Source organism: Salarias fasciatus, chromosome 5 (genome assembly GCF_902148845.1).
Source record: "Salarias fasciatus chromosome 5, fSalaFa1.1, whole genome shotgun sequence".
NCBI classification, from domain to species: Eukaryota; Metazoa; Chordata; class Actinopteri; order Blenniiformes; family Blenniidae; genus Salarias; species Salarias fasciatus.
Genome location: NC_043749.1, coordinates 10,899,828 through 10,924,021, shown reverse-complemented (window position 1 = coordinate 10,924,021; position 24,194 = coordinate 10,899,828). Strand labels below are relative to the sequence as shown.

The following is a 24,194-nucleotide window of genomic DNA, read 5'->3' as shown; positions in this document are numbered from 1 at the left end:
GAAAGGAGGGAGCTCTCCTCTTCAGCGAGTGAGAGAGGAGTGTACGCCTGATGTCTGGGAGCTGGAGAATAGGAACAGCAGGACTCTGCTAGATCAAACAGGCTTCCTCTGCGGATAAGAGCGAGAGCCAGGCAGGGAGAGAGAAAAACACGAGCAGGGAAGGGATAAAGAAAAGGCAAGAACGGAGCTCTTTGTAGTCTTCTTAAATTGGTGAGAACTGGCAAACAATAAACAGCGCTAATGACCGTCTTGCTTGTCTGATGTACTTTGTGTTGGGACTCCTGATGATCCGTCTGCCGGAGTTCACTCAGGCAAGTTCGGAACAGGTGTGAGCCACATGTCTCCCTCTGGTCTGCCGTGACCCTTGACCTCACCGCTTCCCCCCGCTCCCGGCAGCCTCGGACTCCCTGAGAAAGAGAGGGAGCCCTGCTATTGTACACGGTCCTCTGCCCGCCCTGCGCATGTGAGCGGGCATGTTTGTGATGCAGGGATTACAGTGTGTGAACGTGCTCCCTCTTCTCACCCTTTAACTCAGAGGCAGCATCAATAATTCAGCCACACATTGCAGTACACAATGCAACACACAGCACTGCGCCTTCTCCCTTCTTCCTCTCCTCAAATTCCTCTGTATTTATCTGCCCGCCTTCGTACGGCTCCTCTGCCCCCTCTCTTACGCCCTCCTTCCCCTTCCCGGCGGACTCGGCTGTGCTCGCTCCGTCTCTCTCCGCTGTCATGTTTCCACTGAAGCCGATAATCTGTCAAACCTCCTCTCACTTTGTTTTTCCCCTTCCCCTCCCACGTGGGTCTCTTTCACTAGTGTGTCCATTCCCTGCCTTCTCCCACCTCAGTGCCTTTCCTTTTAAATGTTGTCAGGGTGTGTTTTTTTGTTGTGTTTTTTTTGTGCAGGGGCTTGAGGGGATGCTGTAGAGGGGAGCCTGGAGGAAAGGGTGTGGCCACCCACACTGCAGCACTCCATTGTGTTGTGCCGATTTCGTCTTGATGTCCTCTTTCTGTACGACGCGCACCATGAAGTCTCCGACCTCTTGTTCCTGTCTCTGATCTTTGGAAGGGCTTTTCCGTTCGGTATCAGGGCTGTCTACTCCTGAGAGCAGATAGCTTTGTTTTTTTTATCACGCGTTTAAAGCTCGCCGGGCAGCAGGCTCTCATGGTGTCAGAGGGCAGAAAGCCTGAGAAAGGAAGGCGTGAGAGCAGTAACTGTTTTCAACTTAGAGTGTAATACTTCTAGAAGTTTGTCTTATCGTCATGAAGGTCAAAACCTGAAAACCCACTCTCTGATAAACATCTTCCCTCTCAATGAAGATACATTTCTTACTTTCTTCAGACTTTCAAAGCTACACGTGTATCCTTATTCATTAGGCTGTGTTCCAACTGCGTGCAGCATTGTGTGTGAACATGTTGTTGCAGGCACCGCTGAGATATATATATATATATATATATATATATATATATATATATTAGTCAGGAAGTGTAGTTTCAGTAACACATCCATGAGGTTTGACACTTCATCTGGTGCCAAAAACGCTGCTGAGCATGTTGTGTTTCTTTTATGTGGAATTTTCCAGCTCTCGGGGTGTATCACAGTACAATCGTTTTCTTTTCTGTCTGGCTCTCAGAGACGCACGAAGCAGAATAAATACTGTAAAACAGCATGTGCATCTGATTAGCCGGCTGCTGAAAATCGAATCTCACCTCGTGCTTTTGGACAGTTCTTCTGGATTTACCGGTAGCGTCTTCTTCAACCTCAAACTTGATATTGCCACAAAAACAAAAAAAAAAAAAAAAGTTTAAGAAGGTGTTCCTTTTATGGGTGAGAATCAGTTTCTAGCTGACTGGTGACCATTAGTGACACGCTGACATTTGAGCCATGGGAACAATCATGTGGATGATACATCACGCTTGCTAATAGCTAAGAATGTGCCAGAAAGTGGAACAGCAGAGTGTGTGTGTGTGTTTTTTTCTGTGTTTGACGTGCACAAAGAGTGGTTTCACTGTGTATTGAGGTGTCCTCAGGCTGACCTCAGGTGAGCGTTTCTTCCCCTCTAGTGGTTTACAGTCTCACACTCTTCTCTCTCATCATCTCAGAGAAAAGAGAGTCATTTTGATTCACCCCCTCCCCCATATCACTCTTTTTTAGTTTAGTTGTGAGAGTTTGCTGAAGGCTGTATTTGAGTCTGCTGTGAATACACGCCGCCTGTAGCTCTGAGCCGTACGAGGACTGAGCGACGTTTCTCCGGCAGACTGACCCAGGACGGCTCTGCTGCTGGGAGGATCATTTAGTCTGATATATTCTAACCGCACACCAAATCTCACCCCTCTCTTTTGGGGGAGCGCTCTGTGTGAAACGGTCTGTATCAGTCCCATTATTTCAATGAGAAACGATAATGCTCAAGCAGCTCTAACTGAATAATTTAGAGGAGAAATTGAAATTGAGACCGTTTGTTCGTATTTTTTCTTAACTTGCTTTGGATAGTCAGAGAGCACCAGGCCAGAGAGAGAGGTGAAAAGAGTTTTTATCATGCTAGCCAGGGCTGTAAGTTCCTGTCCTTGGGCTTTTGACTTATTTTACTGTACTCGTGCTCTCAGTTCTTCCCGTTAGAGGCATTAGAAAACTCTACTGTACTATAATTCTAAACCCTGCTTCGCTCATCCGGCTTCCACGGTTGCATCCATCTCAATGCTGAAGTTATGCAACATGAACCCTCCTCTTAATTCTGACAGTCTTTGCTGTGGTGTACATTTTGTAATGAAATATAATTTTCTGTTCTTCAGAAGCATTACAGTAAATCATAAGCTGTGTTTGTCCAGGCAGACTGTAGACACTGATTAGTGTAATCTGTTTCGCCTGCTGAAACGAAGAACTTGTGTATTTTCAGTAATCTCATTTTCCTGCAGTCCTGTGAAGAAGCTCCCAAATATTAATTAAGGCGCTCATCTCTAATGAGAAAGTTGAAGTACAGAGTGGGTTTTAACCCAGGAGATTTCTAAAGTGAACAATGACCTGAATTTTCATTCATTCCTTTTTCTTTTTTTTTTTTTTTTTTTACCAAGCATCCACTGGTCCGCCTCCCTCTCGAGAGCAGAGTTACTCCACATCTCCATGAAAGCAACTCGATGCAAAACCAGCGGAGAGGGAATAACGCTGCAGAGAAACAGAAGGAAACAAGTGAAAAAGAGTTGATTCCCTCATGTCCTTCTTGTGCTGTTTATAAAAGCGTTGCTGGTGGTGGGGTGGGGGGGGGGGTTTGTGGTGGTGAAGGTGTGGCGTTGTCTTCTCTCTCTCTTTCTGCCTCCGAATGTCCCTGCAGCGTTCAGACGCACGCCGGTGCGAGCAGGTGCGAACACGATGGATGCTACAGAAAGTAATTGTCACCCCGTCAAAACGGATAGACTGACTCTAAAAGTCATGCTTTTTCTAAGCTCTTCATTTCACAGTAAATCATTTTGCTTTGTTTGAGGGTTGACGAGAAAAAGAGGCAGCGCTCCGTCGACGTTCACACGTGCGCGCGGTGGCTTGTTTCTTGTGCGTTTGGCGCGCCGGCGTCTGCCGGGCCTGTTGTGACATACTGTCGCCTGTTTGAAATGGAGGCCATATTTCACTGGCCAACCTCGGGTCCTGGGAGCCGGTCCCTCTGCTGCAGTCATTACGCTGCAAGGCCACTTCTGTCGTGTGCAAACACACACACACGTACATGCACGGTTACACACATCGGCCGGCGTGAGAATGAGTTATATCTCCGGAGCGGCGGGTTAAAGGGAGAGAGGGGGGAGGAGGGGTCGTCGCAGAGGCTGCACAGGCTGTATCCCTCTGACTCACACCCTGTTGTCCAATCATGACCTCCGCATTTTACCTCCACAATAACCTTTACTTTTACAGCCTTGTTATAAAGTGCGGGCTGCACTTTCCTCACGTCCGCAGACAGGGTTTTAAAGTCTGTCTCGGTGTGTGAGGCAGATCTCGATCCATATGAACTGAATGACTTGAATTGATGGCGAAAAATAGTTGATAGTTCATTCTCATCGAATGAATAATTCATTTGTGATATATAACAACATTAAGTCATGCATGCTTGTCCGTGCAGCGGTGTGTTTCCTCTGCATGTGCGCAGGACTCTTTACACTGCATCACCTCATCTCGTGCACGTGCCCAGTGAAGCCTCCTCCCTCCCCGTCTCGGAGAACTCGCAGCGATGTAATGACCTCAAGGTGAATGCGCCGATAGCATCTCAACTCATCGACTTTTGTTTTGGTTCTCAGTGCTTGTGTGATGGAACATATCCTCTTTGCTCTCCTCCTCGTGCCCTCCTGCTTTTCACTCGCTCTCGGATAAGGATCGGCGGCCATCAGCAGATACCGTCCTCAGCTCGCGTGTTCCTACCCACCCTCCGCTCTCCGCTCCCACTGTATCCCCTATCTCCATCTCTGCAATTTTCATGCAGCCATTTTCGGAATGCGGCTGATATCTGGCGGAATGCTGGCGATAAGGCTTTGCTGCGTAAGGACTTCCATACCCGTCACGTACACTTGTTTTGCACCACGCGTCTTTGTTCCCATGAGGGCGTGTGCGTGTGTGTGTATTTACCGTTCGGTGCGTAACGGAGGCGGTGATGGACAACGGTTGGATGACAGAGTGAGCCCATTACACACTGCGTTAGGCTTCAAAGCGTTGATACTTCCCCGAGGGAGGGGGTTCTACGCGCACGTGCGCATGCCTCCGCGGCCCTGGAGGTTCCCGTGAATCACTGGTGATGACCAGAGCGGAAGAAAGAAGGGATGACTGAACGATTCACAACTGTTTAATCTAGAACTGGAGAGTCGTTCCACGCCGTCAGTCACCCTCCAGAATCATGACAGGTGTTAACCTGCAGATGAAACGGAGGCAGACCTCTACCCAGAGGGCCGATCCGGGAGGAGGATTCTGGTAATGACTGGTGCTTCGAGGATGCGCTATCCGCAACTGTCGAGGTTGATTCAGTGTACTTCACACTCTGAGACAGACCAAACACACACACACACACACACACACACACACACACACACACACACACACACACACACACACACACACACACACACAGACACACACACAGACACAGTGGGCTTCTTCTTATAGTTGTGTTTTGGATTAGTCAAATCCCCTGACTGGCTCCTAAGCTGATTAAAGGGGGTGTTATGCACTGGCCATTTCGAAAGACTGGAAAAGACACACACATACACACATACACACATACACACACACACACACACAAGCACACATGCAGACAGTGGGACAGCTCAGCTAAGCGTTGCTTCTCACATTAGCCCAGCATGGCACGATTTGTGTCTTGTGTGCTCGGGTTTGTGTTGGTTTTGTCTGATACCTTTTCATACCGCCGCAGACAGATGGCAGAGATCGCTGTACAGTCATGATTTGCCTCCCTACGGCAAACCGCGTGTGTATGTGTGTGTGTATGTGTGTGTGTGTGTGTGTGTGTTTCAGTGCCAGAGACCAAGTAAGATGGAGGGAAAGAGACATAGATGAAGCCTGTTGGAACAGACTGAGGCCCAGATGGCCGTGTCCAGCAGAGACAGGAAATAGAAGTGACACCAGGTGGATGGTACCCTTGAGGATGACACACACAGCACACACACACACACACACACAGCCTACAGGCCTAGAATTAAGGATGGCTGAAGTGATGTGGACACATGTCATCTCATTTAATTGTAAAAATGATATGCAGCCAGTTATTAGCCGAGAGAATTCATTAATTTTTGAGTCATTCAACTAAAAAGGAAAAATATCTATTTGTGCTTTGATATGCTAAGTTGTTTGCTTTTATAATAGATGGTTTTCCCCACACATTTGACATTTCACAGACTAAACAGTTGTCAGATAGAACAATGCAGCTCAGGATTAACTAAAATAATTCGTCATGCCATTTCAAATCTTTGAAGTTTCGCATTTCCAGTTCCTGCTTTGGCACGACGCTCCCCTCCCCCGACGTCTCATCAAGTCTGGGTTAGTAGAGCAGGCGGGAGGTTTGGTAAGTGGGTGAGGAGCTAGTTAACTTTTGATAAGCAGTGTTTTTCATTATGCATAGAAAGCCCAGCGGGGACCGGTCTGCGGCGCTGGCTGCCGCCGTGCGAGAGAAAATCAGAGCATGGCGTGACTGAGATGAGCTGCTGTTGTCAGGAAAGGGGGAAACGTGTCGAGACGCAGAGGTGGAGCATCGTCCGCTGATGTCGAAGAAGAAAACGATTTGAGAGATTTACACAGAAAACTGCAGGGAAACAAGCAGTGCTGAAATTCAAAGCAGCGTCATTGTAGGTGTGTTGGACTTCTTGGTTGACACGGGAGACAGATCACCCTCCTTCAGTAGCTGTGCAACCTTTTGACCTATGACCTCTGCTCCCAGCTCACAGGGTGCAAGGAGCCCTGACGGAAACTGAAACGGAGATTCACAGATTCAGAAACAGCACAGCTTTAGCGTCATGAACACACAACGCTCGCCTCGGGATTTCTGCCATTTCCCTCCGTTCTTCCGCCGGATTCGACAGCGCTCAGAGTTTGGAAACTGTTGATGACTCACACCGTCCACAGAGGTGTAGATTAGTGTCAGAGTGCAGAGGAATTTGCCCCCGCTGAGTCCTAACCCCCCACAATAACTCCCCCTGTCACCCCTTGTCACCTCCTTTTCACGTTCCTCTCTCCCAGCCTCCTCCTTCTCTCCCTTCCCCCTCACAAACACAATCCTGGGAGTGTGGTGCATCTTCAATCATAAAGCTCAACATTTACTGCATCAGCCTCAAATGAGGCTTTATATAGAATGGGCTGTCACGTTTTGGTGTCAACAAGTCAAACAAGTGCATTACTTCTGGTTAATTCAGTGATAACTTGGACTGTAGCAGGAAACTCAAGTACTGAAAGAAAATACACTAATGCACTGAAATCGAACTTGAAGGTATCCTTGCTGGATATCTAATCTAACAGCATGCGGTTTATTCCACAAATGTGTGGCTGTAACAAAGGGGCTTGATGATATACAGTTCAGAAGAGGTCAGAAGCCTGAGCCCAGAGTATTAAGTCTGAGAGGAAGCCCGAAACATTTTGACAAAACAAGAAGATGAACACAGAGCATTCCACCGACTTACAAGAGGGAAGGGGAAATGAAACGAGGCCCAGGTGGACGCAGCCAGGGAGGGAGGACGTGATCAAAACACCAAGTGGACACGAAAACATGACCTTGTCTCGTAGACGAGCTTCGACACCTGTGGCGTTCGCCTGTGAGGAACAACAGAACTGTTCCTGCATCAAATGAGTCCCGTGTCTGTTTACCCACCCAAATTATTGTCTTAGTGCAAACGCGGTATTTCGGACTGCATCAAGTTTCAAGCATTTATCTGTGTACAATAACAGAGATGTTTCTTTATCCTTACTTATTCAAATACTGTATTTCTTATGCCTTTAAGAGTGCATCACACAGGCAGTGAGCTGCTTACTGATGATTACAGGAAATCGCCTTTAAAGCCTGATTGTTCCCTTGTATGTCAGTAACTTAAGCTATATGAGTATGCTTGATTGTATGTTTGTATTCGAAGTGTAAATATTATTTGCAGGATGTGTGGTCTGTGCACGTGAAACTGAGAGGTCAGGGTCTGGCTTCCTGGCTTACTTCTGAGAGCATCGACCACGACTGTTCTCCATTATGACGCTGCTTTGTGAAGTGAAGCTGCAAAACAGCTGAAAACTACAATCACATCTACATTTACCCCAGTCTAATGTCTTTCACTTATTTATGGCCTACCATGAATCGGAGCCGCTTTTATTTTCGTCTGTCTTTCGTCTCTCTGCCGCTTCACAGTACATTTACTGAGGTTTGGCCTCGGCGGCGTTTTCCATGTCTGAAAGTCACAAGCTTGTTAGCTTGCCTCATTAAGACGACACTACTTTTCCTAAAAGTTTAAAGCTCTTGGTGAGAGGGGAAATTGCATGCATGGGTTCTAAAGTGTGTGTCCGTGTGTGTGTGTGTGTGTGTTTGTTTTTGGAGGAAATGTCAGGGCCCAAGAAAAAGACACTGGCTGGACTCTTTCCATTCCTGCAATAGTTTTCCCTCCAACACTTACTGTACTGAAACTCTATCTTTTCCTCTACTCCCCTTTTTTTTTTTTTACCGACTCGCCCGTGAATGTGTACGTGTGCACATGCATGTGCGTCTGTGCGCGTTTCGGCGGAACCGTGCAGACACGTCTGGAACTAATAGAGTCCACCCTGCTGAAGAATCTTATTAGAAAATACTACCTGCAACCCGAGGCTTCGGTCGACCTACTCGTCCAGCTGACGGGAAAAAAAAAAAAAAAAAAAACGAACCATGCCCCCTCACATGCACACACACACACACACGCAGACACACACTTTATACACACACCCCCTTCAATTCTGCAAACCTATGGCCCAGTTTCTGTCCATGAGTCTCTCTCCCCTCTTTTCCTGCCTGGTTTCAGGTTCGCAGGGTGATATTGCTGATCTCCACAGCTGCCTGTTTTTCTTCAGCCCCTTTCATTGGTAGACACACACACACACACACACACACACACACACTGTCATACACCTTATTCCGCCCCCCCGCCTCCATCCTGCAGCACTCGATCATACACACACATGCACACACGCTTCCTGTAGTTGTTTTAGTGCCCCCCCCCCCCCCCCCCCCCTCCCGTGTGCTCCCCACTGGCAGCGAACGAGTCCGCCTGACTTCCCGTCTCTCCGTCCGCTCTTCCTGTGTGTTCAGGGATGAATGGACATATTATTCACACTGACGCAGTGCCCGCCCTCTTACTCACCCTTTACACTACTTTGTGTTTCTTTCTCCTCTGTTCTTACTGCTTCTTTCATTCTTTTGAGGACAATAGTATGAGCTCACAGTGGTACAACTCTAAACCATTACCAGCCCCCTGTCCGCCCCCCCCTCCCTCCCTTCCTACACTGTAGACTGTACTGCAGTATCAGCCCCCGGAGCAACAAAGACCAGGCCTCACTGCATAAACACAATGCATTTGCATGCTCACACACACATGAACACAAACAAAACCTCACTGCAAGCTGCACCTCTTGATTTGTTGTTTTCTGCAGAACTAGTTAGCTGTTGTGTGTTGGTGTGTGTCTCTGTGTTCCTGCTGTGATTACTGATTACCTGACACAGGTCGGTACACCCAGAGCTGGCAGACAGACGGGTGTTTAGAGGATTACGCTGGTGTTATACAGTTTGGTTTCTTTAGATAGTAATAACATATATTTGCCACAAGTGTTGACGTTTAGGAGCCGTGGAACGTGATAAAGAAACACCGAACAGGATCAAGAATACAAGTGGTCAGACACACGTAAAGGCTACAAACAAGAGTTTATAAAGTCTCTGAATCACTTTATCTGAATCACTTTATCTGTACAATGTGAATTCATGGATGAGCTTATTTCCAAACCACTTGTAGTTTCAGTTGTTTATAAAATAAAGCACCTTGTGTTGTGATTTATGACTTTAATGCGTCGTCACTTTATTATGGGGAAAGATTTGTTCAGCTAAATTTCTGTAATTCTGACATACTGTATATCTCATAACACCTTTTTTCCCAAGTGATGATTTTTATGATTATTAAAGAATAAAAAGCTTTTAAACAAATCAAACAACTTCTGTGGTTGGTCTGTAAAACAATAAAGTGAAGATGTAGTTTCAGCAACCAGGGTGATTCATTCTTGTGTTCTGAACTGGCCATGAATACACTTCCTGTGTGAAGCAGCGAAACTCACACTGTTTCTGTACCTTAAAGAAAAAAAAACCTGCTTTAACTGTGATGGAGGAGGACATTTCCTATTTTATTACAGACTTTGGCCATTTTTTGAAAGTACAATATACAAAACTTTGGTTTCATCTGAATCAAAATTACCTTCAGTAATACTGATTCATTCAGCTTCTCATAAGTGCAGTTTTTATATAAACTAAAGGCATCGAGCTCTCCAACGTTCTGCAGTCCGTTTACTCTTGCAATATTGGTTTAGACCACAAGATGCTGTAGGAGGATGTTGTAATAACACAGACAGACTACTGACTCCTACCCAGTGCCAGAGTTCGTTATGCACAAGTGTCCACATCATTCGCCCAAGTTTGGCTTCCGGATTTATTTCTGATGGTTAACGTTCAGCTAAATGTTCGTGTTACAGATTTTGACAATGACTTGTCCCCTCAATGATGGAGCCAGATTGATTGTTGCTGTTGTTGATGTCGGTTTGTATCTTTGTGAATGTTCAGTATAGTTTTAGTGTTGTAGAGACGGACAGATCCGGGCTGGGGCGTCCATGAGCTCGCTGGGTTGGATAGTCGCTGTCACCACAGCTTCAAGTGACAGCTTGGGCTTACAGCGTCACATTGGCGTGTGTACTGTACCCGTAGCCCACGGTGTTTTCAGGTATAATGAGTCCTCGCAGCGCTGCGCGTGGTATCTAGGCCACAGCAGCATCCAGGGCAGCCATCACTTCTGTCAGCTACCAGCACAGCAGCCTGGAGGAGCCGGCGAATTCTCCGACTTTAGCTCTAAAAGGTAATGCTGCAGGGAAACTATATTTAGCTCTCATATTGTTCTTTCCAGAGTGGAATGAGTTTCATGTCGCTGCTTATATTGGCTTTTGCTGCATATTTTTTTTTTTTTTCCTCATTGAGAATCCCTTTAGCATCCGTCCATGTATTTGTATGCAGCAACACATCCGACTTGACGTGAGGCAAACCAGACCGGCTGCCTTCAGCCTCAGACTGCTGCAAAGTCAACAGCAGCCACTGACCATGGTGGTGGTGCCAGTCCGCTGTGGTCATCCTATCTCCATCCATCATCCTGCTATTTTTGCTGTCATTTCTAAGGGTCGCAAAAAAGGTGGATGTGATAAATGAATGATTAAAAGTGGCAGGTTTAGATCGGATGGATCGGAATATCTCCAAACCTGCAGCTCTTTGATAGTTTCTAGTTGTGGTCAGTATTTATTTGGTTGAAGGAAGGGTAGATCACTGAACCCTTCACTGCTTGCTTGCAAAATGCAATCACTTTTTACACCACTGGATTGTTTTCAGGGCTGAATCGGTGGCGCTCAGCCAACAGTCATCCAGCGCACTGGCAGGACGACAGGATTTTGTCACCGCTGCTGTACCGGGCCAAGCAGAACAAGTAGCAGTCTGTCTTTCTACAGATGGCGTTTGTCTGTTTTGTGAGTGTGTATTGATGGGATTTTGTAAAGAAGTGCTGCAGCACAGTGTCAGAATGCATCGTGCACTCCAGTTTGCGGTTCATCGGGCAGCCGAAAGATATCAGACAGGTGGTCGTAATGTTTTGGCTGATCAGTGTAAATTTAAGCTAAACAGGAAAAGGAAAATGGCAGCATTGGGGAAACTTCAGAGTCACTTCAAAGCTCGCTGCCGTCGTCTTTTGCTGAATTTCTCCTGGCCTGTGTTGTGCTGCGGAGGGAAACGGACCAGTCTCCTGCAGACGGAGCCAGACGGCCCTCAGCACTGCAGACAGTGGAGGCGGACCAGAACGCCGGAGGAGAGGGGGGAGGAGGTAGAGCGAGGAGATCATCAGTAAAGTAGAATCCCAGAGAATGATTACAAGACCTGTTCTCATCTGCCTGGAAAATATGAGCGCGCCGTCTGGAGGGGGTGGAGGCGTGACATTCCGGATCACATCCCACTTTCTCTTTACTCACTCGATATGATGACCGTTGCAGAGAGCGATGGGAAAGATCTGCAGTCATCTGATTTGACATCATCCCTTCTCGAGTTCTCTCTGACTGGTGTGTGTAACATCCAGCACCGACAGAGTGTATTAGTGTGAAAAGCTCCAGGTTAGCCGTCTCATGCAGCAACGGAGCGTCGAACTCACTGTTCATCCAAATATGAATATTACAGACCAAAAAAAGACTTTAAGGCCTCAGACCCAACAGCTGGTGGGAGTGCTCTCACCGGGTTTCTCTCAGCATAATCCACCACTCGTCGCTGGAGGTGCCGTTGACTTGGAGCGTCTAATCGCAGTTGCGTCAGTCGCATCTTGAGGTCTTGTGTTGCCGTCCTCGGAGGTGGAACTGTGACTCACTTTCCTCCGTCCCGGACGACACTCTGCAAAGAAGAAATTATACACAGACGCACACATGCAGACCACGAGACAACAACACATGTCGTCAAAGCAGATTTTCACATCAGGTCATCAACACAAGCGCAGACTGTGTGTGTGTGTGTGTGTGTGTGTGTGTGTGTGTGTGTGTGTGTGTGTGTGTGTGTGTGTGTACATTTATTTGCCGTAATGCCTCCCTCCCAAAAAAAACCTCCTCCGTCCCGGCCTTTTAATCAGCGAGGAATGAGTGTGAACGCAACGGGCCGCCGCCGAGTCGAGCACAATGTTTAGGTCTGTGTTTATGGAAGTGGGAGGAGTGGAGCGTTCGTGGACACATTTAGAGATCCCACTTCTCTTTGTGGTGATGAGAAACTGCACCCTCAGCTGTTAGGAGACAAAGGCAGCATCAACAGCCGCTGCTGGCCGGACGGGCGGCCGAGTCTCTGCCCGCCTGCCGCTCTGTCTGTCTGAGTGAGTGACTGAGTGACTGAAGTCGGGATGGAGGCCAAAACGGTCCGTTTTCTCTACAGCCAGCGATGTAAAGGTAGGACGGCTGCGTCTGCCGGGCAGCGATGAAGCTCGTATTTGAAGACGTGTGTGTGTTGTTAACTCTCGATACATATGCGGCTTACTCAGCACTGGCAGGCAGCTATGAGAGCATAGCATTAATCTGTCAGCTGTCAGCGCTGATCCAGCTTATCACCTTTTTGTGTGTGTGTGTGTGTGTGTGTGTGTTTGTGTGTGTCCTTGTGTCTGTTTGTGGCTACAGCTGGCCAGATTCTCCCGAGGACTTTTTTTTTTTTTTTTTTTTTTGTAGCCAGTGATTGAATATGGTTGCTGAGCGTGTCTGCAGCGAGTGCTCTCTATTAATTTGAGGGCCGGTCTGGAGGGCGAGGGGAAGGAGGCGGGAGGAAAATGAAAAGTGATAAGCTTGGATAAATGACTGCCTCTGGAGATCTCTCTCGGTGGAAGATGATATCTGATTGCATGCACAAAGCGCACACTCGCATGTGCACAATTGAGTATATAAATATGACGCTGAACACACACACAAGCTCAGCAGTCTGTGCTTTAGGAGCCGGTGGGATGGCTGTGGATTTTGTCCAAGACTGAAGGCGCCGCCAGGTGTGTGACTGGATCGTCATACATAACATGCAGAAGGCTTTAGTTTTTAACATCCTCCACGTTTCTGTGACACAGACCTTAATGATAGTGCTGCTCTGCCAGCAGTAATGCATGCAGGATGTTTACTGGCTGTATGGATAATTGCATGCATTTAAACGTCTTTACAGAAAACAGACCTGCAGGTCCAGAAATGCAGAAAAGCAACCAATTTGTATAATCAGCGCATTGCTTAAGCCGTGTCGACTCCTCTCAGGCGAACGCCAAAGCAACAACAACAACAACAACCAAAATGAAGCTCATCCTGAACTCCTTTTGTGTCTCTTCCTTCCCCTCTGGCAGAGATCCGTGCCCAGCTGGTGGAGCAGCTCAAGTGTCTGGACCAGCAGTGCGAGCTGAGGGTGCAGCTGCTGCAGGACCTGCAGGACTTCTTCAGGAAGAAGGCCGAGATCGAGATGGACTACAGCCGCAACCTGGAGAAGCTGTCCGAGAGGTTCCTCACCAAGACCCGCAGCACCAAAGACCACCTGCTAAAGTACGCACACGCACACACACATTCAACATTACCACACTGCGCTACAGGTTTTTCAAAAAAACAGAGAATAGCTCAGATTAATTGATGTCACGTCGCTGCGTCTGCCAGGTTATTATTATCCGTGACTGTTGAGCAGCGAGAGGATCGTCATGGAAATGATGAAGAGCAACAGCTGGATTGCAAACATCTCACATCGGAATTTTTTTACCCAGACTGTGCAGCTCCTTTTCAAATTCTTCAACAAAAAAAAAAAAAAAACCCTCCTGATGTCTTTAAATAACGCTTTTAACCACAGAGACTGGCAACTTCCTTCATTAGAGAGGAGAAGTGGAGGAAGGCAGCGGGATGAAACAGGAGGAAGGTCATGCGCGTCGCTCGCTGCTTCTCACTTTCATCTTGTTGGAATAGCGAGTGATTTATGTGCATTTCGTCAGGGTGCTCATGCCTCTGATCTGAAATATCGCTGTATGTGTTTAAATGTGTGTGTGTGTATAAGCAGAACTTTATCCAGAAACGGCCAGGTGGTGATTTTGTGCTCTAACTATTCTGTGGAGCTCTGCCCGAACGGGGATTCTCTCCCCTCTAAGGTCACCCCCTCTCCCCCGTCTCATGCGCTCACGTTTCCCTCTTGCCCCATCATTGATCCAGTTGCAATCTGCGGCTCGCCGGCTCCAGCGGCGTAATGCGCTCCTGTATAATTTAACTGACACAGTTTTGGAGGGGAGAGCGTTTCGGTTCCCCCCGCAGGGAGAGATTCACCCAACTGCTTACTAATCATAACGCACAAGCGCACACACGCACGCACGTGCGCGCGCACGTACGCACACACTCAGCGGAGCCGCCGCAGCTAAATGGAGGTAAAGGGCTCCTTCCATTAAGATAATTGCACCTCTTTGCATCACGGTTCTGCATCTTTTATCCTGCGACGTTGAAACCGAGATCCGTCCTCGCTGTGGACGCCGGGTTTCCTTTTTGCTTCACAGCGATGAAGGACAGGTACCAGAAAATATCTTCTGAGATTTAACATGTCTAAAACATTCTCCTTCACTCCTTTAAATGATAGTTATCTCCATGCTTCGCCCTCAATCAGTTCCTCCAACTAAATAAACCAGGAAGTCATGAAGTAAATGTGACGCTTGTCTCGGTCGCCCCTGCAGGTCGTGCCAGTTTTGGCCCGCGGGCCACGTGTTTGACATCCATACGGACGTGTATAATAAAACACTGATCACAGCTGCTGATTTCTGTGAGCCGTAGGACTCCGGGGTCATTACGGCCGTATCATTAATGCATCATTAAACAATCCATCCGGACATAAATAGCTGCATAGTTTGCTGGACAGCTGCGTGTCGTCAGTAATTGCTGATTCCATCAAATTTATGCCGGTGGCGAAAACCGAGGCTTCTGCAGATGCTACAAGAGCAGAGACCCAATGAACAGAGCCAAGTGCAAAAAAAAAAAAAAAAATCAATATTCAGAGGCCTCTCGGTCTTCAACAAACCAATGGTCTCCCTCAAGTCATTTCTTTGATGCTTTTTCTTCACTTTTTCTTGACTAATCTTATCAAAAGCAACTATTTATGCTTGAGTACATGTTAAAGCAGGCCATCCAATTCTGTTTGCATTGATCTGCACAATCTAGGCTTTCTTATTGTTTTTCAAGTAATTTACATAAATGTTTTGTGGCTATTTTGTTGGCTTTATAAACTGTTGAGACTGAAGCGCTCGCCTGCTCTGGTCTTGTTTCACTTCCTGTCAACTTTGGCCTCGTCTACAGCCTCCTTCCTCTTTTTTCCTCCCCCCTGCTCTCTTCTCGCCCTCTGTTTTTTTTCATATAATGCCCCCTTCTAGAAACAACAATTTATCCGCTCCGTGCCACCTCACGTTCACGCTCACGGACGCTCACACCGAGACACAGACTGAAAGGGATCAATAGGTCCTCTAAACGAAACCCAATTCCAACTGTGAGGACATTCCCCCCCGAGCGCACACACACACACACACACACACACACACACACACACACACACCCTCCAGCTCAGATCAATACTGAGACAGTGTGTGTGTGTGTGTGGGGGGGAGGGAAAGAAACTGGAGGGAAAAAGTGGGCAACATACAGAAAATACACGTCAGCTGCTGCACACAGTCGGTTAACTTCACAGAGAGAAAATCCACCGACTGTATCAGTCTCAGTGTTTTAAAAATCAAATTTTCTGCCCCTCTCTGTCTTTCTTCCCTTTTCTTCCAACATCTGTGTGTAGCCGTCGCCCTGCATCTGCTGCTGCTCTGTCTGGGTGCCACGCTGGAATTTCAGCTATTTTCCGGTTATGTGTGTGTATATTTGTGTGTGTCTGAATGTAGGTGTGTGTGTGTGTGTGTGTGTGTGTGGTGCCTGTGGCTGTTTCTCTGTACAGCTAAGCGTTGATGGCGCTCCAAGCAGTGTGTGGTGTGAGGCTTGCGAGTGTGTTGATCCCGTAGAGACCCCTGGTATTCGCGCTATTTGGCAGAATGCATGCAGCAGTTATGGAGGGGGTTTGCATGGTTTAACTGTATTTTCTGTGTGTGTGCTTGTGTGTGCGTGTGCGTGTGCGTGTGCGTGCGTGTGCGCCCTGAGGCTGACAGGCTGATTGGTCACACGGAGAAGCCCTCACAAGTCAGACAATCACTCAAAGCGTTCCTTTTTTTTTTCTCTGAAGCTGCAGAATTTAAAGAATTGCACTTAAAGAAAACTGACAGAGTCAAAAATCTCAGAATTCAAACTTCTAAGTACTTTTTCATTGAACCGTTTAGGACTCATTGGTTTTGAATGAAAATGAAATGTATATATCAGCTATATTTACCTTTTTTGCATTATAAATACAGTGACTTATGTCTAAGACCACATGGGGATGCAGGGATTAGTATTTTCACCTGATAGCAAGAAAGTCACGGGTTCAATTACTGACCAGGCCTTTTTATGTGGCATTTGCAAGTTGTGTGCAAGAGTGGGTTTCTTTCTTTTGTCTCGGTGATGCACCTCGTCAAGTCATGACTTTGATTACCAGGAAGCTGTGTTTGAATCCCTCTGCAGCAGAAAGATCGTCATCAGGTGAAAGAAAGTAGCCTGAAGTGTGCAGTGCAAGGTGCAGTGACTGACTGGAGACCCTGAAACAGGAAGCAGCTGAAGAGACGCTTGGCTGAATCACAGTATTAGCCAAAGTTCTTCAAACTGATTCTTCTTACTCTGTGGCACAGTTCATTTCACAGCTTGGCGAATTTATTGACTTTTTACATCAAGTAAAAAAGGTTGATTCAGTATTTCAACTTTTCCTGTTCTTTTTAAAAACCTTTTTTCAAAAGGTACACACTCCACACTCTCCAACAGGCAATTTTAAAATCAGTGTGATAATGTGGACGAGAGCTCAGTGTGACCTTCGAGCATCCAGTGACATTTGTCTGCGAGCAGAGGGGTCAGGGAGGGCGAGGTGATCGGCCGCCGTGGTTCTGACCGCTGGCTGGAGGGTGACACGTCACATGAACGCAACGAGACTGACTTCGTTAGCCAACAGAGGAACTGCAGGCTTCTTTTTTGCATTGTGCAACCAGTGAAGACACACACACACACACACACACACACACCGGAAAAGACACAGACAGCAGGGAAAAGCTGGTGAGAAAGTGTTGTGGAGACACATGTGCCAGTAAACAGGCCGTCGCTGGTCAGTCGGCTGCTGTGCAGGTGGATTTTCTGCTTCCCTTTTTTTTTTTTTTTTTAAAGCATTACTGTTTCACTCTGCCGGTTTAGTCATTTGACCATCTGACCAGTGGCGGCCTGTACCAGCTTATCACATCACTGTCATTGACTCATCTCAGGTCACACACACACACACACACACACACACACACACACTCTCTAACCCTCAGTCAAATCAAAGACGTTCTCTGTCAGTCTGACATTGTGTATGCTCGGGTCACTGCTCCACTTTCCCTGACCCCTGTGTGCGTGTGCGTGTGCATGCGTGTGTGCCTGTGTGTGTGTGTGTGTGTGTGTGTGTGTGTGTGTGATGTAAATTGCCCTGCAGCTCTTTGCTCCCTCTATCCAGTTAAAGCTCCTCTTAACGACACAAAGACCTTCTTTCATCCACTTACACTCACTCATAATCCATTTTACCCACTAGATCATCCATGGATCATCCATAACTTACACTCCCCACACACACACACACACACACACACACACACACACACACTGAGCGAACGCCCTGTAAAAGTGGTTGTGTGGTCGTGTAAGCAGGGAACGAACACCCCTAATGGCTTTGCGGGCACTTGAAACAAAGACAGCGCAACGCTCTGGAAATATCCTGCCGTTAGTAAAATAATTGCAGCCTTCGGATTGCTTTTTCAGTCAGTTTCTGCTTGTGCTCTTTTGGTTCGACAGCAGCTGCGCTTGTGGGGTAGCCCTACCTACTTCCTGCTGGTTTTTGTACCCTGGCTGAATCCCATGTTTGGGCTGGCTTACACTTTGGGTGTGTGTCAGTGTGTATCAGTCCATCTGGGTGTGAGAAAGGATGGCTGATATTCGCTTGACTTCCCTTGATGTGCGCATCCTTCATTTCATGTGTTTTTGCCCTGGTTTTGTTTAAGCAATTGTCAGAATAAGTTTAAAAAGACTTAATGATGGTTATTTGTCTAAAATAAATGAATAAATAAACCAGCTGTCGTGTTTTAAGGGTTTCTATGTGTGTGTGTGTGTGTTTGCAGGAAGGAGCAGAGCATCCTGTCTCCGGTGAACTGCTGGAACCTGCTCCTGCTGCAGGTGAAGAGGGAGAGCCGGGACCGCGCCACGCTGTCCGACCTTTACCTCAACAACATCATCCCCCGGTTTGCACAGATCAGCGAGGATTCGGGACGCCTCTTCAAGAAGGTGGGCGCAGTGAGGCGCGCGCGCGCAGACGCCGCGAAGCTTTATTGCGATTGTTCTCGCAGTGCGGTTTAATTTCATGCGCTGTTGAGGTTCCCGTCGTTTGTGCCGGGTGTCGACACAGTAATGGTCTATACTAACTCTGCTCTCTCGAACAATGAAGGTAAACTCAGCGACTAAATCCATGTCCTCCTCCTCCCGCGTCTGTTTTCTGTCGCGGCTGATTTATCGACTGACAGCGAGTCAGCTGAGCTTCGAGCCGGGAGAGTTGATGCTGTCTGTGTTTCATACAGAAGCCTTATTCTCGTCTCCTCAGATCTGCTCCTCTCAAGTCTGTGAGATTAAAGAGGCAAGACGAAAGAGACGTGCAGGAAGAGCAGAATCACAAAGGAACAGGGATAGAGAGCACGGGCTTCACATGTTGGAACAAATACCGCAGGAGGCTTTTCCTCTGGGAGAGAGTCCTTCATCATCAGGAAGGAGATATTAGAGTAAATATGCAATCTTTGAGGGGCAATTATGCAAAGATAATTCTGTTAATTCAACCTCTTTCAAATCGCATGCGCCCCCACCGCTTTGCACAAGCTGGAGACGGTGAGCGTTTCTGCAAGCCGGCGCAATTTTTACTGGCACTTCAAAGGACGAAAGCAGCGAGCTTTGGTCCTGATCTTCTGCTCAAATTAATTTCCAAGTTCTGATATTGGGAGTTGAGGGTAAAGTAAGAAACCAGGGATGGGGGAAGCCAAAAGACACCTTCCAGGGATGAACGTGTGTTTGTGGATAACAGAACGAAGCCGTGTGTGTCTGCGTGTGTGTGTGTGTGTGTGTGTGTGTGTGTGTGTGTGTGTGTGTGTGTGTGTGTGTGTGTGTGTGTGTGTGTGTGTGTGTGTGTGTGTGTGTGTGTGTGTGTGTGTGTGTGTGCGTGTGCGTGTGCGTGTGTGGAATGTCATGGCTGAGGCTGCTGCTGATTTCCCCCCCGATAGGCTGCCTTTGAACTACGTTTACAGTGAGAATACAAGCGATGGGAAACCTCCGCCCTCGTTTCCCTGCCCATCTGATCCTCACAGAAGACGCTTTCTCTGCTTCTCCCCGTCTCTTAATGCCTTAATACTGTTTGTTGTTTGGCAGCAGACTCGCTCCATCGTGTCGGGGTTATTAACATGCTGCAGACAGCCAATGCTCACACGGACAATTTCAAGAATCATTATTTCATTTGTAGCATTTCCAGTCAGTGGTATGAATAGCAGTAATGCCGGGGGCCGTGACGCACACCGCACTCACACACTCATCACTCACAGACACACACACACACACACACACACACACACACACACACACACACACACACACACACACTTCACAGTCCATATGAGAGGACAGAGGCTTCTGTCCAGTAAGCGAAGTGGTGCAGGATGATGCTGGAGCTCTGAGCACACAGACGACACCTGGACCTGAGACCTGACAGAACATGCTGGTCCCCATTTGTCTGTTTTGTTCCTATTGTGCCCGGATAGACAACCGCATGGAGAAAGAAGTGTCCAAAGGTCAGCGTCCAGAGGTGATGGATGTGAGGGCGCAGCCGCGGCCGATTGCCTTTTGACTGTCCGTGGTCAGGGCGTTGTCACCTAATATGAGCCTCGGTTATCTTGTTACCGCTGTCGTCTGCTGCGTCACAGTAAATCTCCAGCTTTTCTCTCTGATTTAATCCTGTTTCTGACCCGACCGCCTATCGCTCCCTCTCATCATGTTAACATCGTCTTTATCCGATCTGCACCTTCACCCTGCCACATTTCACTTTTCTTTTTATCCGTGTCCAGTCCTCTTCCTCCTCTCCTGTGCCCTCCTCCAGGAGCTGACAGATGTGGAACATGTGCCGTGTGAAATCTGCTTTTGTTGTCATTCCACTTTCCTTCTGCAGCTCTCCGTTGGGTAAAAACAGAAGATGGTTGGCAAGGAAAAGGGAACAGAACGAGCAGTTTAAATGTGTTCATACTGATTCACAAATAAGTTCTTCTTGTGGCTCCTGGTGGTTAATGTCTGGAGGACGGTGGTGCCTGTATCACGCTCTGGTCTCCCTCTCTTGTCTCCTTTCTTTCTTTTTTCTGTTTATCTGTTGCTGCCTTTTCCATCTCGCCCTCAGTCTTTGGCTCTTTTATCCTTCTGCCACGGCCATCATGTAGAGATCAGTATCTATAACCTCCCTCCACATCCATCAAGGTCTTCACTGCTGTGCTCATTTATCCAGATTAGAAGCTTCTCTTCTCCAGTTTTTTTTTTTTTTTTTAACATAGAATCTATACTTGATTTATGGGAAGAAAGTCATTTGAGAAAATGAATGAGTGTGTATAGATTTCCTGTCACGTCAGAAAAAAGATGGTTGAAAACTAAGTTCCATTGTCGCTGATTATTGACATCAGTCTGTCTTGTTTGTGTCTCTTCAGAGCAAAGAGGTTGGCGTCCAGCTGCAAGAGGACCTGATGAAAGTTCTCAATGAGCTCTATACGGTAAGGAAGAGACCGGCAGTCACACACACTCTCATTCCCACTTCGGATCAATTAAGAATCAACACAAAGCCTCAAATACATGTTTTTAGACTCTTGGAGGAAACTGGAGCGCCTAAATCAAACCTGTCCACACATAGAGAGAACATGCAAACTTCACAAAGAGTGGCTATGAGACACAAACAACAAAGATAGGATGTTTTGAACCATCAAGAGATTTTTGTTCTTTTAAGAAAGACAATTCTTAAAAGACAAAGACAATTTAGCTACATTGACTTTAGTGAGCCTGATCAGATCCTGTCAGAAACACAATTATTTCATGAGAACAGATGAAATTAGATGGTTTGGTTGAGCTTTTATTAACTTTATCAGTTTAGAATTTATGGCAACAAACCTGCAAAACTAATAACACCATAGTGTGTATGTGTGTGTTGTTTTAGTGTTTAGTGTTACCCTGTTTTGACGAACTGTAACGTCTGGGCCCGGTCAGACTGTGTGTGTGTGTGTGTGTGTGTGTGTGTGTGTGTGTGTGTGTGTGTGTGTGAGTGTGTGTGGGTTTTCTACTACAGAAAATAAGCGCAGAGCCTCAGCTGAGCCAAGGCCCATGAAAGCAAGCCTACACTGTAATTAAAGTCTATAGTAAGAGATAGAAATAGATCTGGCTGGAGTGACGCTCTCATGCTTGCTCATGGGCAGACCAGCGAGTCTGACTGCGGCGTTGTGGGAGGAGTGAAGCAGAACGGTATAATGATGGCTCTGGTGGTGGTCGGTGGAATACAGCCGACACACACACACACACACACACACACGTGCGCACACAGTGTGTTTAACTCCTCACGGAGAACGTCTGCTCCAGATCAGAGCGGTTTTATTGGAGGCTGCTCATGTGAGTCATTCTCTGCAGTGTTTTGGAATGACGTTGCTGGATGTTCTTGCCAAGAAAGAGACCGTCCGTGTGATGTGCTTTCTGTGTGCTGACCTTCACGTCTCGCCACGATGCTGACTGGCAAAATCCCTCCTTCTGATCCGGAGCCAAAACCGGAGGAATTGTCAGCTAAACTGGGAGGAAAAAAAAACAAAACAACACACACATTTCATGAGCTCATCTCTCATTCCCAGGTGATGAAGACGTACCACATGTACAACACCGACAGCATCAACGCCGAGTCCAAGCTGAAGGAGGCGGAGAAGCAGGAGGAGAAGCAGATGGGGCGCTCCAGTCGGCAGGACGACCGTCAGACGCCGCGCTCCCCCGACACGCTGGCCAGCATCAAGACCGACGAGAAACCCGTCCGGCGCTCCAGCGTCAAAAAGATCGAGAAGATGAAGGAGAAGGTGGGTGGAGGATGGAAATGGAGGGCAACAAACGGGCACTTTCAATGCCTTACCTATTGTCACACATCCTCAGGTGTGTGTGTGTGTGTGTGTCATGAATGATTTATAGCTGCGCGTCTGGCTTATTGCTAACCTTGTCTACTTGTCACAGCAACACGGTTCAACACTTCTTATTATCCCTAATCAATACCGAGGCGCCTGATTCCAACGCCTCTCACCTCTCCGCCTCCCTCCCTTCTGTCTCTCATCACTCTTTTTCCGCTTCTTCAATTCTGCCCTTTTTGAATCTCTCCTCATCAGAGACAAGCAAAGTACACGGAGAACAAGCTGAAAGCCATAAAGGCCAGGAACGAGTACCTGCTGGCGCTGGAGGCCACCAACAGCTGCGTCTTCAAATATTACATCCACGACCTTTCCGACATCATCGACGTGAGTAGAAACACACACTAAGGTGTATCGTTATCGTCAGGTGTGTGTGTGGTGGCTCCCCCGATCACGATGAGTTTCATTTCAGTGAAATATGTCTGCGATATTTCACTTTGGAATATTTATATTTTCTTCTTAAAAACATAAAAATAGATGGAGCGTGTCTCAGATTTGATCAATGTTTCCAGTAACTAAAAGCTAGTTTTGAGTTGATTTCTAAACCCGGTGCCGAAGTTCCCTGGTGAAGACACGCGACATACGTGTTTCCATTGAATGGAGAGTTTGAAATAACTCTCAGAGCAGAATGAGTCATCAGGCATGAATACCATTTTACAGGAAGCGGTAAGGAGGGGACTTGAAATGAACATGCTCTCATAATCTGTCTTGTGAAACTTATTTGGTCCTGATCAAAAGACTGATGAAGATTTATAGTAAGCTTGAAATAAAGTGATTTCATTGCACTCAAACTCACAATTTTAGCATCTTATCATTGGAGCAAAAACCACGAATCTGTGTATTTATTCCGTCATAACCCTCCACCCTTTGTTACGTTCTGCACTCATTCTACTTCAGCTGGCAGGCCTAACCTTCCCATCAGGCACCGGCCTCACACTTTTACAAACAAACCGCACCAACACACCGATTGCAGCAGGTTGTTTTTCTTGCGCCGGACCTGAAACGTGTGAACCCAGCCTGGATACGGCCTATTTTCCGCTTGACTCTGCGTGTTGAGTGCCAGCTGGAGAGATAAACCCAGACAGCAGCAGGTGCTTATTTGTCGTGACACTGTCACTTCCAGGCTGAGCTGGATGTTCAGTGGTGTGCACCGAGCCACTTCATTTCTCATATTTTTAATAATGTAGGCTTTATTTAGTGAACCTGCAGCTCCAGCCGCCCTGTAGATGTTAATGTGGTTGATTAACAGAGGGACACGACGTGTTGTTTTTCAGTCAGGTTTTGATGTTTGATGTTTTCTTGCGCAGTAGTTTTTCAGATTGAAAGCTCCAACACTTGGCTTTAGCAGATACCAGCTGGACCCGGTGCTGCTATACTGACTGTGAATGTAATTAACAAAGTGTTAGTGATATAATAATTCATCAGACGAGGAGGCGTGTGATTGTTCTCCGCTGAGATGGACACCGAAGAAGCTCCAGCGTGTGTCTTTCATTTTGATTAGAGGCTTTCATTTTTATGCATCCTGGAGTTCTGCAGTGTGAGAATGCACCAACTGATCT

General features: G+C 47.1%; 1 protein-coding gene across 4 annotated transcripts in view; it reads left to right on the top strand.

Moving 5' to 3' along the window:
* The window catches only part of srgap2 (SLIT-ROBO Rho GTPase activating protein 2), a 48,059-nt gene that overhangs the window by 12,047 nt on the left and 11,818 nt on the right, over positions 1 to 24,194 (top strand). For 3 of the 4 annotated variants that reach the window (XM_030092504.1, XM_030092507.1, XM_030092506.1), the window contains exons 2-6: positions 13,609 to 13,801; positions 18,538 to 18,700; positions 21,139 to 21,201; positions 22,318 to 22,533; positions 22,834 to 22,962. In XM_030092504.1, the coding sequence (XP_029948364.1) occupies positions 13,609 to 13,801; positions 18,538 to 18,700; positions 21,139 to 21,201; positions 22,318 to 22,533; positions 22,834 to 22,962 (764 nt within the window). Of the gene's footprint in view, positions 1 to 12,429; positions 12,689 to 13,608; positions 13,802 to 18,537; positions 18,701 to 21,138; positions 21,202 to 22,317; positions 22,534 to 22,833; positions 22,963 to 24,194 lie in introns of those variants that run through there. The other variant, XM_030092505.1, reaches the window with a different exon arrangement.